The sequence below is a fragment of the Diabrotica virgifera genome, chromosome 1 (assembly GCF_917563875.1).
Source record: "Diabrotica virgifera virgifera chromosome 1, PGI_DIABVI_V3a".
Taxonomy (NCBI): domain Eukaryota; kingdom Metazoa; phylum Arthropoda; class Insecta; order Coleoptera; family Chrysomelidae; genus Diabrotica; species Diabrotica virgifera.
In genome coordinates, this window is record NC_065443.1 from 51,011,474 (window position 1) to 51,025,609 (window position 14,136).

At 32.0% G+C, this 14,136-nt stretch overlaps 1 protein-coding gene across 1 annotated transcript in view; it reads right to left on the reverse strand.

Annotated features, from left to right (window-relative positions):
• Positions 1–14,136, reverse strand: part of LOC114325542 (charged multivesicular body protein 7) — a 39,306-nt gene that overhangs the window by 16,736 nt on the left and 8,434 nt on the right. The window contains exons 2-3 of the mRNA XM_050656240.1: positions 10,242–10,398; positions 3,255–3,673 (exon numbers count right to left, since the gene is read on the reverse strand). Of these exons, the coding sequence (XP_050512197.1) occupies positions 3,255–3,673; positions 10,242–10,398 (576 nt within the window). The remainder of the gene's footprint in view (positions 1–3,254; positions 3,674–10,241; positions 10,399–14,136) is intronic.

The following is a 14,136-nucleotide window of genomic DNA, read 5'->3' on the forward strand; positions in this document are numbered from 1 at the left end:
AAAAATTGTTCAATTTTTATAGAAATAAAATTAATACGATAAGAAACATAGATAGAAACATTTCAAATATGACTTATTAAATTTTGATTATATTTTTATATCTTTTCAAGTTTTTTGATTGGCAAAGATGTCTATAATTTTCGAAAAGTCGCATGATTTTACCAAATCATTCTCAATGCACAAAGTTACTAGGCAAATTAACCGATCCTGTTTCATTGTGGGTCTCATAGCATATTTTATGCGAGAAAGAAAAGCAAAGGATATTTTTCCCTTTTTCGACTACCACCGGTAATGTGCTAAATATTCTTGACGCTATAACGACGTTAGAAAATAATGATTCCAATTTGGAATGTTAATTTTATTAAGTAAATCTATTGGAGAAAGTTGAGATTCACAAATATTCTCCTTGTATATCGTTCTATCGTCTTTTTTTTTATAAAACTCGCGCAATATATCATTTTTTCTTTTTGTATTCTTAATATTAATTTTAATCTCAATCTCAATATTATCTTCATCTCAGAATGTCCATAAAATGTTAAATACCGAATTAATTTCACTTGCCGCATTAAATCTTCTGGTTAAGTTGCTTATTATACAATATATGACAATATTAAATATTTCACAGCGAAATATTGCGTCGGGCTCAAAATTATCAGTCGCCTCAATACTAAGTCCTATATGTATTTCAAAATAGAGGTAAAGGTCAAAGGTCATATTAAATAAAGCTGAGTATTAAGAGTAGGTATACAGTAGAGCGTCATCAATATAACTTCGGGAGATAGTATCATACCTTTTTTCGTAAGGTCTGCGAAACTTTGGCAACAGTGCTTCGGAATTGTGACATAACTTGAATGTGACATTAACTCATAGGCGCGCTAAATGGAAGTAATAGAAAACAATTTTGTTATTAGTAAAGAAATATTTATAAAAATAAACCAAGATGGGTGAAAATTTTATGTTAACATAGGAATTTGCACGAAATAATAATAATAAATAATCATTTCGTTGTGAAGCGAAACAAGAGCCGTCTTATTTTATTTAGTTCATATAACGCCAAAGTCACTTTAACTTTATATACCTACTCGCATTAGAATTCGAAATATTTTTACGTAAAATATACTTATACATATAACTAAAACTCACAATTAACAATAATCTATTTTTTCAAATAGGCCAACAACTTAGTTCTATTACACAAAAATATAATAAATTAACTATAAATAAACACTACTTTCCTATGAAACAACAATGACGAATTCTTAAAATGAATGAAAACTACTGCACAACAGATATCGATAAAGATAACACAACAGATAAGAGAAAAAAAATCTGATGCAGGTTTGTCAAAATGACAGTGACAATTTCTCTATGTTGCCTAATTAGTTATTAGTTATAATATGTTCGATTTCTTGTTAGAAATAAAAAAGTTTAGTAGGTCCAAAATGACACAAAATCTAGGCATGGTATAAAAAAGTTTATTTGAAGAAAGTGTATTTTTCTGTACGTCTTAACGGCGGTAAAGGCTCGTTTTTTAATATTGTATTTAACTGCAGAATAATTTCCACATACTAATCTATTTCTCAAATTGGGCTCTGTACCGCCAATCTTTATTATATTACGAATATATGTGCCAAATATCTAGACAAAATATTCAAAATTACAGCCGCAATCTTGGACCGCGTTTGTTGCTACCTATTGATCGCTACTGTAGTCTCTTAACTAAACGCATTATGTACATAAAGTGAGGAGCAAAAAAATGGGAAAAATCTTTGGTTTGGTCGACGCTGGGCCCCTTACATCGCCGGGCCCCGGTAAAATGTACCGGCTGTACCCATCCCCCCCCCTCTCGGCGGCCTGGTAGGAATAACTATAATGGACAAGTTATAAGGCACAATAAATATAGAGTACTACAGCTTATCCTCCAAGGGAAAATAGCAGAAGGGGTCCAGGGAGGAGGAGGAGACACTTATGGCTCCAAAACTTGTGGCAATGGTTAGGATTGTCAACTGTCGACCTATTCAGATCTGCCGTAAACAAAGTCAGAATAGCCATGTTAATTGCCAACGCTCAGAACGGACAAGTCTCATGAAGAGGAAGAATTATATCAATGCTGATCTGGTTACTGATGGAATTGAACAAAATTCTACTTCTCAAGCTGTGCTGTACAGCCGGTTCCTAAAAAAACTGATACGACTCTTAGTAAGATTTGATCATGTTGAGCAGTGTATTTGATTGATCTGACATTATATTTATTATGACATACAAATAAACAAACAACAAACAACTGATTACATATTATGTTAATTCATAAATTGTACTAATTATTAAGGTCTAAATGTTTATATTATTTTAAATCTATCTAAACTTTTATATTAACTATGTAAATGATAGTTTTTACGTCAAATAGATCACATAATTATTGTAAACGTGGATTATACAACAAAACAAATTAATATTCAATTCAGCCCTGTAACTTATTAAAATAAATATTATAGAAGTTTTCAGGGACTTTCAGCCCTCGGTAATAATGTAGTCTTTCATTCTGAGTTTAAATTTTTCAAAAATATTTATTAGTTTTCTCAGGATTCGAAGAAAATGAATACAATTAAAATACATTGAGAATTTTGACATGCGTCACAATTTTGCATTAACTCAATGTAAAATTCTAAACTGTTAAATTCCAGCTTCCCTAATTATTTGACATCAAAAGACATTAGAAACTATTTGTAGAGGATTGAAATCTGTATTGAAAACAACTGTCAAAATTGGTCTACGTAATTAAACATATTCAAAAATTTTGTAAAAATGTAATACATTTCAGTTTTCAGCCCAAACTTAGGCCACACACAATGCAATAATGTTCACATTTTTGAACTGTCAATATTTTTATTTTATCATCTATTGTTTAAAAACAATACAGTTGATAAGATACTCTCAGTTGCGGAGAAAGTATTAATAATAAAGATTAATAATAAAGTCTAATAACCGTGGAACAGAATAAGCTATCTGACAAATTTTAAGATTTGGCAGTGACATTGACAGTATGTAAATATTAAGTATTTATCCTTGAAAATACACTGCTCAATTTTCTACAAAATACGCTTCAAGAGTCGTATCAGTTTTTTTTGGAACCAGGTGTACATTTAGTAAAATTTTGGTTCAAATAACCCAACCCTAGTCTATGTCCCAATAGTTGTGACTCACCCTGTATAATGATAAAATAATATTTTATATTCCAACTAGTTGCTACTTACCATTTGTCTATGATTTTTAGCTAAGTGCATCTTCGCTTCTTGGGTGCATTTTTCAATGGTATCTTCCATTTCCTCTATACCTTTAAGGACTATTTTTTCATTTTGTTCTAAAGTATAGATTCCAATATCGAGTTCACTAATACGATTGTTTTTTGAACCATCGGTGAATTTGATTAAAGTCGTTTCTAACTCGTTTTCATTTTTACTTGTTAAATGCGTAATGTCTACTAAATTATTATTAGACATGTAATGAAGAATGAGTTTAACATCATCAAGATATTTAGGCGATTTGTTCAAAATTTCTAATATGTCCTTTAAGCTAACTAATTTGTTCTTAAAATTGTCAGGTACAGATTTTAACAATTGATCACATTTTGACTTAATTACTTCTAGAATAACCATGGATTGCTGGGACTTATCTGAAAACAGATTATATTATATTGATTAGCTTAGAATTAGGGATTCCAATGAACTGTCAGTGGTGGCCGGTGGATGGCTAAACTGACATGGCCATAGACATAGTTTAGGGGGGTGGTCATGGCGTATCTAATGTTTGCATTAAATATTGACAAATTTGTAAAGAATATCCTGTTTGGTTTTGTTTTTTTGTTAATTGTGTAGCGAAATTTGTGAAATTGTGATAGCAAATTAAATATGAAGTGGTTTAAACATTGGATACGCCACTGGTTTAAACTGACATGGCCATAGACATAGTTTAGGGGGGTGGTCATGGCGTATCTAATGTTTGCATTAAATATTGACAAATTTGTAAAGAATATCCTGTTTGGTTTTGTTTTTTTGTTAATTGTGTAGCGAAATTTGTGAAATTGTGATAGCAAATTAAATATGAAGTGGTTTAAACATTGGATACGCCTATGGATGACAGTTTCGCCATCCAGCAGCCATATTATATCACGTGATTTGGAATGCCTAATTGCACTTTCTCTTTTGACAGTAAAACCTTAAAAACAACCAACTGTATGCCGCTGGGTAAGTTAGTTTTGGCGTGACAGTGTTAAGTTGTGCTCACTACGGAGAGCAATGGATTGTATCCTCGCTCCGACCCTTGCTCCCTGGTATTTATATTCGTTATATTCGTGAATTCTCGCATTTAAAATAAATACATTATTTTAAATGCGAGAATTCACGAATATAAATACCAGGGATCAAGGGTCGGAGCGAGGATACAATCCATTGCTCTCCGTAGCACACCCTTATGGTTAAAATGTAAAAATTTTCAAATGTTCGTCTATTCAATGATATGGATGTTGTTCCTTTTTTGATCCTACTTAGAATTACAACATATCTGAAGTCTAATCAATGATATGGATGTTTTTTCCTTTTTTTGGTCCCACTTATAATTACAATATATCTAAATTTAAATACGGGTTATTGTCAATTTGTACTGGAATCAAAAAGCAAAGATTAAAATCGAAAATGTCGAAACAGAAACCATAGAAATCAAAAGAGGTGTTAGACAGGGTTGCGTGTTGTCCATTGTTGTTCAATCTGTACAGCAAAGCTATTTTTAAGGAAGCAATATCAGAGGAAGAACGGGGTATATCAATAAACGCAAAAATCTTGAACAGCATAAGATTCGCAGACAACACCGCTATTTTTACAGACGGTCTAAAAGCACTGCAACGATTAGTAAATAGATACAGTAAGTCAGTATAAAATATAAATCTCTGAATGGAATATTATGGAATACTGAAATAGGAAAACAAAGAAAATTGAGAATATATGACACAATGATAAACAGCACACTGCTGTACGGATCTAAAACGTGGCAACTTTAAGAATATCAAATAAGGAAAATAGAAGTCACAGAAATGGATGCATTAGGAAGAGCGGCTAAAAAAACGAAACTTGATAGGGTATCAGGGTAATACAGGGTAACTTCTACGTCACTCTGTCCGTTTGTCTTTTTGACACCTTTCAGAAACATCATTCATTTCGCATTTAGTTGCCATTAAGTAATTGAAATGTAAACAACTCAATTTGGATCCCATGTGTTACGAAATTTCAATACATTACCTTAGGGCTTAGGGCATTATCCTAGTTGCCATGTGACCATCATAAGGCATTTCATTAAAGTATGCACTTTTAACGCATCTACGTTATACTTAAAGGGTTTTTACCCGGATATTTTTCTTTTGTGGCTCAGCTAGCATCCAGTTTGTACGTATAACCAACTTGCTCTAACCTTAGTCATAATTTAAATACTATTAAGCAACAATGTCATTACAGCGATATTGTTAAAGAATAAGGCTATACCATGTTAAAAAAATTACTTAAATCGGACGACAGGTTTAGGAGATACGAGACATCAAACATGACCCATTTTTTGGGGTGCCCGTTTTCTATGACGCGCAGTGTATTATTCCCTATGCTTCCTCGAACACCGTGCCGGCCATCTGGCTACTGATGCAGGTTGCGTTCATTACTGCGCAGCACACTTGTACAGGTAAATATGTATATCAAATTTAAAATTATTGTAAGACGAAAAAAAATTTTGTCATTTTTTAAACATTATTACAAATATAAATTATGATTGCCAGACATTTCTGTGGTTTAAAAAGTAATGACAAAAAAATTTTTCGTCTTAAAACAATTTTAAATTCAACATACAGGGTGATTGATTAGTGCGATAAAGCTCAGTAGATCCGCTATAATAATAGATAGCAATAAAAGTTAATAACAAAAATTGTAGCCAACTTTGAGCTTCACATTACAAAATTAGTTAGAATGTTACAGGGTGTTAGATAACATAGTGGCAGACCAAACTTATGTTTTTATAAATAGAACACCCTATATTTTATTTTATACTCGAAATCCTCTTAACTTCCCCATCACAAAAATATAAAGGTTTGTTATGTTATATAGGGCTTTTACAAAGTTATAACCAATTTTCTATGAAAATCGTAACAAGTTCAGCTCCCTGTATAAATAAAAATAAGCATAACAGCAATAGTTTATTGGTGCCATATTTTTTTGTTGACTGTGAAAATATTTAATAATTGTTGATATTGCTAATTTTCTTTATATCGAATACAGGGTGAGTCAAAACGCAAGTATTTTCTCAGAAATTTTAAATGGAACGCCCTGTATTTTATATCACTATCGAAAAGTACCCTTACCGTACTTTAATTTTTGTATAATATTCCCTATGTCTAAATTTGTTAGTTTTGGAGTTATTTTCATTTTTCAGAGCAAGTTATTAATTAGGGTGTTCTATTTAAAATTACTGAGAAAATAATTTACTTGCGTTTTGACTCAGCCCGTATTCGATATAAAGAAAATTAGCAATATCAACCGTTTTTATAAATTTTGACAATCAACAAAAAATTATGGCACCAAAAACCATTGCTGTTGTGCTTATTTTTACTTATACAGGGAGCTGAACTTATTATGATTTTCATAGAACATTGGTTATAACTTTGTAAATACCCTGTATAACATAACAAACCTTTATATTTTTGTGATGGGTAAGTTAAGAAGATTTCGAATATAAAATAAAATATAGGGTGTTCCATTTGAAAAAACTAAAGTTTGGTCTGCCACTATGTTATCGAACACCCTGTAACATTCTAACTAATTTTGTAATGTGAAGCTCAAAGTTAGCTACAATTTTTGTTATTACCTTTTATTACTATCTATTACTATAGCGGATCTACTAAGCTTTATCACACTAATCAATCACCATGATTTTGTATTTTCCTGTACAGGTGTGCTGCGCAGTAATGAAGGCAACCTGTATCAGCAGCCAGATGGCCGGTACGGTGTTCGAGAAAACATAAGGAACAGTATATTAAAGAATCAGCTGTCTTAAAATACTTTCTCGAAAACGTTGCTAGCTCTTAGACCACATTTTTAGGATTTCTTTAATCATTTTCAAAAAACGACGGTGTACTGGGGACTATTTAATTATATAAAAAGCATAATTCACAATCCCTCTATTTTTCACCTTTTTGGGTACAGCATACATCCACACATTCTTACTATTGTGGAGTTTATAGCGCATGTACGAAAGTAGTATTTGATAATTTTTGCTTTTACTGTGTTGCATACCATTTTTACTTTACATTATAAAAGTCAAAATTTCAGAATACAGATCTATACAGTTCTTCCACTCTAACTTTTTCACGCGTCACGATTTATTATCAAACCAGTTAAATCAAAAAATAAAGTGAAACGTACGTCGGACGTACCTACTGTCACAGTGTCAGTGGTAATAATTAGGACACGGCTATTACCCTGTGAACATATTTTATAAAGTTAATTTATTGAAGTGTTTATTCTTTTTCACTATTGTGGAGATTTATGGACTCAACATTAAACAGCTTGAAAACCATACAGACTATTACCTACGAATATAAAATATAGAACGATAATAAATAAATTAAAAAAAGTCACAATAACAAAGTTACTAAAGTCGATTCGCTAATCTGAGACACAACTGTCTAGTGACATTGGTAATTTTTTTTTGGAAGTTAGGTTGCTAGACGTGACTGGAAATTACTACACAACCAAACATACCTGCTCATAGCCAATATTATTGATAGTAAACAGACATAAATAACAAACCTTACGCCAATCAATAATTATTTATTTACACCATTATAATATATTGATAACAAATGAGAAAAATATTTATTGTACAAAATAAAAATATTTTGTAAAAATAAATTACACAAAATTTTGAGTTTAGTATAGGTACACTCCCACTTTTCTTTTTTTAATGAAAGATTGAGTTGATTTGAGCAGAATAATGTGAGATAGGAATTTTTGTGTTGTATGTTTCCTATTCCGAATGTGTCAAAATGAATCTCGGCTGAACGAATTCAGTATATTGTTAAGAAGATTTAATATTACCTATGGTTGACAAATACAAAACTATCGAGTGAATTACATAAAAAAAACAAATAAATATTTTTAATATATCAAACCTTTGAGGAAACAGTGATACAAATGCAAATTTTTCACAAATTGAGTTATCAACACCACAATATTAATAATACTCGTCTTTGTCTGGGGACTCAAAGTCAGAATTGCAACGTTTCCTTTATTTAATTGAAATATTATACTTATTTTTTATAAATATGAAACCAAATAAACTTTATTGATCTATAGAACCAAATAAACAATAAATGCAAATAAATCAAACACAACAAAATGTGCTAATGTTACTATAACTTAGGCATTCTGCACACGAAGCGTATCGTCATAGACGCGTATAAGTTTCGTCATGCAGCGACGATTCCTTTACGCCTTAAAATCCGCAAACGAGTCGATTTGCAAGCAGCATGTGATCGTCTTGTTTTAAGGTTTTCCATGCTTTTACAGTAGTTGCAAAGATGTTAAGTGATGAAGAGGACTTACATTTGTTAAATTATCTTTGCCACCGCAAAAAAAAAGAAACAGAGGAAATTTTGGGTGCATCCTTATATCTACAAAAACTACAACAGAAGGTTATTTATTGACGCCAAAGAGTTATCGGAAGATGACTCTAAATTCCACACATTTTTCTGGGGTACTCTTGTTTGGATATTATTATATAAATACTGATAATTTTCAATCAGTTGGACAAATTTTAATATTTGATCCGCCATTCTCATAAAATTACGTCAAAAAAGGTGTTCTAACACTCGAGCGTACTACAAGCGAGTGACATCGGTGTACGCCTGGGGTTTGAACGATTGTGGCAGCACGAAAGCGTACGGTATTCGTACGTCGCATCTAATACGCGTCTATGACGATACGCTTCGTGTGCATTATGCCTTACAATCATAAACGTCAAAATCCAAAGTAAACAAGATATCAGCGACATGCCATGTTGTTTATCCTTTTTTAACTTATTGTGATTTCTATGGACAGGCGGCTTAATTTTTCGATACTAGTTTCTGTGAGTTAAAAAGATACCTAGTATAAAAAATAATTCGTGAATAATTTCATGTATGGGAAAAGTTAAGCCGGAGATACACATGCCAGTTACTAGCACACTGGCATACCAGTAACTAGCAAGCACCAGCTACTGTCCCCAAACTGGCATGTGTGTACGTTAACTGGCATGATACTTACTGGCATGCTAGCTACTCGCAAAGAATTTCATTTTTCTTGCTGGTAGCGTGCTGTGAGATGCAAGGCTCATGCGTCGGGAGTGTCACTGGCATGTGTGAACGCGCGCTACCGCTACGGGCATGCCAGTAGCTAGCAGAGATGTTTAAACTTGTTAATTTAAAAAATATTTCCTTGGGTGATGAAAAAACTATCAGATTCATTTTTATTTATAGAAAATTAGAGTGTCTTTGGAATTAATATAAAAATAAAATAGCCGTTGGCAATGCTTACACCAAAATTCAAAAGGAAATGGGTCGGATCTATTATTAAATTTCTAACAATAATTATCCGTGGCCTTAAGCAAAATTTGCTTGTTTAATTCACTCCGAATACCTTCCATGGATCGCCTTTTTTTGGTTGGAAACTCAAAAACTTTTAATTACAAAACAAATAAATACTTTAGTTTCACATGAAAACCACTCGATTATTTACTAGCACTGGCATGTGTAAAAATCTACCCCGCTTTTTCGCCTTGCCAGTAAAGGCATGCGAGCTACTGACATGCTAATTACTCGCAAATGTGTTTTGTGCATGCCAGTCACTGGCTTATGCCAGCTACTGGCAAGCTAGCTACTTTCCTAATTTACTGGCATGTGTGTAGCCGGCTTTAGAGTGGAAGAACAGTAACCACATTTTATATTGAAAATGCTAATTCATAAATGGCATGTCATTTAGAGAAACATTGGTGGTTGACACATTACTGACTTCCGTTATTTAAAGGTCAAATGCATATTTCCATATAATTAAAAGTTTTTTAATGGCTCTGTACTTATCAATATATAAAATATCTACAATTTTTTAAGTTTATCGTATAACCTGAAAATGTGTGTTCATGATATACATATTATAAAGTGGTGATTACATTACCTTGTGTAAACATAGATGATTTTACTTTATTAAACGACCAAATGAATGGACGCTTTACTAAGAGATCTGTGGCCCAACCTGTCCATGAATGATCATTCTTCTTTAAAAACACTTCTAAGGGCTGAATATCACCAATTCTTTCCATCTCAGATAACACCTACAATAAATAAGAACTAAGTTACAGCAAATTAGATAAGTACTAAGGAGAGGATATCCCTAAACAATGGCGGGAAGCCTACATAGCATCGACATACACAAAAGGTAATATAATTATTGCGAAAATTACAGGGGGATAAGCGTCATCGCTACAATGGGAAGACAGTATGGCAGGATCCTCAGGAACAAAATAGAGAAAAATATAGAAGGTAAAATCGGAGAAGAACAAGCAGGTTTCACAGAAGGGAAATCATGTCTAGATCATATCCATACAATACCACAGACAATAGAGAAAAAAAGAGCTAAGAGCAAAGATGAACACATGGCGTTTATAGGCCTTAGGAAGGCATACGACTAAAATAGAGATACCACCTAATCTAACACAAGCAATCAAGAACATGTACAGTGGAAATGAAGTAAATATAAAAATCGGAAACGAGATAGTTGCTAACTTCAAAACAACAAAAGGATTACTACAGGGATACCCAACGTCACCAACTCTAATTAAAATTATTATGACATCAGACAACTTAATTATGGTATACAGCCAGCTACTGGGACTTTCCCATTGATTTTGTTTCTATTTAAAATATTTGTAGAACACGCACTAACAACTTGGAAGACAAAATGTAGGGGTATGGGAATACCGATAAGGGACGATTATCTCTACACATTATATTTCGCAGACGATCAGGTGGTGATGGCTCAAAATGAAGAGGATATCAGTTACGTGGTAAGAAAACTAAAAGAGGAATACAAAAAGGTGGGCCTGGAAATAAATATGAAGGAAACGGAATACTTAGCAATATCGGAAGAAGACGCAAAAAACTTAGAAGTAGAAGAACAAGTTGAAATAAAAAAATATGAAAAAAATATTTTTAAGAAACGCTTTTCTTTAGTTACGAGTGACTAAAATTAAACATATAAAAAAAATCAACCAAAAATCAAAAAATAAATAAAATTGAAAAAATCTATTCGTCAAAGAAAAGCGTTAAAAAACGAATAAACAGTTTTCGCACCACGCTTTTCTTTAACAAATGTGTAGATTTTTTCAATTTTTTTTTTATTTTTTGCTTTTTGGTTGATTTTTTATAATATGTTTAATTTTAGTCACTGGTAACTAAAGAAAAGCGTTTCTTAAAAATATTTTTTTCATATTTTTTTATTTTTTACTTTTTAGTCTTACACTTTTCAAACATTAAGATATATCGTCATGTTTATTAAAATATGTATAAAACATAATATGATGTACAAACATGAAAAGTAGTCGGAATCGGCAAAACATTTGAAACTTTATTGTTTATTTATGAAGCATAACTTAAACAATTAACGTAAAAAGTGAAATTATGTATAGTTCATATAACTTAGCTACAATCTGTAAAAGTATCAAGTTTCTTCATTGTAAAAAACAAGAGAATTTAAGCATTTTCCGTTAAAATCGTTTTTTTGTTTAAACAATTAATAAACAAAAAACAAAATTATTGACTATTCGTGTATTGTTCCCGCGAATGCATATGTCTGCAAATTTTTAGTCATTTGCATTGAAGAAAATGCAGTCAAATTAACGTCCAAAGATTTGACCCAAACGATTGAACTAAAGAAAAGCGTTTAATTAATTCATACGACAAAACGAATTCTAATGTTAATTGTAGCACAAAACGTCTCTACCGGTGGTTTTTCTAAGACTACGATAAAAACACGAATTTTTTTAATTCGAGTTTTAGTTGAAGTTTTGTTTCGTATCGTATTGAAATTTGACACGAATAAACGCCGATTTATATATAAACAAATATATGAGCGTTCAAAATTTGAAACTTTATTGTTTATTTATGAAGCATAACGTAAACAATAGGGAACTTACACATTTTTTTTATTACATAATAATGTTCAGTTTTGTATAAAAATGAGATTTCCAAAATTTCACGCTTCAAAAACTCATAACTTAGAAGTACAAATTTAAAGTCTTCTTTATCTTAAAATAGTTCAAACGACCCGTGACGTCACAGAGTTTGACTATGTGGTTCAGTTTATGGTTATATTTACGTATATTCTTCTTCTTCTTCTTTAGTTTATTGGCCTCCACCTACTTGGGTATTTAGCCAGATCGTCGTCGGGGAATAAAGGAAAAATATTTATATTCTAATGACATTTATCGTATGTCACTGTAATAAAATATACCAGTTTGTTGAGATTGCAGTTTGATACAGTTTTTGAAGGATAGGAAAGAAGGTTTACTATTGAAAATAAAACCATTTTGTAAAAGTACAAATTTTCTATGAATAGTTCAAACGATCAAAAACATTTGTAACGTCACATAACTGTATTTTCTACTGACGTTTATAATGTCTAATCCAAAATTATATATACAATTGGTGTAGAATGTAAACATACAACCCAGTGACGTCACGACCTGTTTGGGGTGGCTGGTATAAGTTGATTTGGTCGTCTTTAGGGGCCAAACGAAAGACAAACAAAACTTTTTTATTTTTTATACAGGTTCTAAATTATGTTCTGTTGTGATTTATACCATTTTTTTCGAATGTAAAATTTTATGCAAGTTCCCTATTAACGTAAAAAGTGAAATTATGTATAGTTCATATCATTAGCTACAATCCGTAAAAGTTTCAAGTTTCTACATTCTAAAAAAACAAGAGAATTAAAGCATTTTCCATTAAAATCGTTTTTTGTTATTTAAACAATTAATAAACATAAAATTTTTTTATTTACTATTCGTGTATTGTTCCCGCGAGTGCATATGTCTGCAAATTTTCATGCATTTGCATTGAAGAAAAGTCAGTCAAATTAACGTCTAAAGATTTGATGCAAACTCTTGAAGTAAAGAAAAGCGTTTAATAAAAGGAACGAAGAATTTTAAATATGTGGGCTTTATAATGTCGAAAAACGGAACAACAGAAGCAGAAATAAAAAATAGACTGGGACAAACAAGATCTTGCATCAGACAACTCCATAATGTAATCTGGAATAAGAACATCAAGGGAAAAACAAAAAAAAAATAATATACCACACAATAGTAAGAAGCATCATGACATATGCCGCAGAAATTTGGGTCATAAACAAAAAACCCAAAAAAGCATTCTGGCAACCGAAATGGAATACTGGAGAAGATGCTGTGGTCTCACCAGAAGAGACAGAATAACAAATGAGGAGATAAGGAGAAGAATGCAAGTGGAAAAAAATGCCCTACAATATATAGACGAGAGAAGACTAATGGTACTATGGCCACATAAGCAGAGCAGAAAACACTTGGATAAACAAGGTTGCAGAATGGAGCCCAAGAGGAACGAGAAGAAGAGGATGACCGAGAAGATCTTGGAAAAATGAAGTCGACGAAGCCATGTCAAGAAAGGATTGGAAGAGAAATGGAAGTCCTGGCTGACGGAAGGGAAACGGCACTAGCTGTAGACAACCCTTTATATATATAAATAAGTACTAAGTTACTATTGATGACATCTAATTTATTAGAAAAAAGAACCAAAATGACTATCTACAGAACCTTAATTAGACCCGTAGCAATTTATGGTTGTGAAACCTGGGTAATAATGAAAAAAGATGAAGCCCAACTCAGGACATTGGGAGAAAGATACTGAGAAAAGTATATGGCCCGGAGTAAGAGGAAGATAGCACATGGAGAATCAGGAGAAACGACGAGGTTAATGAACTGAGGTTAATGAAAATAACTGAAGGGTATGATATTGTAAGATTTGTGAAAAGTCAAAGA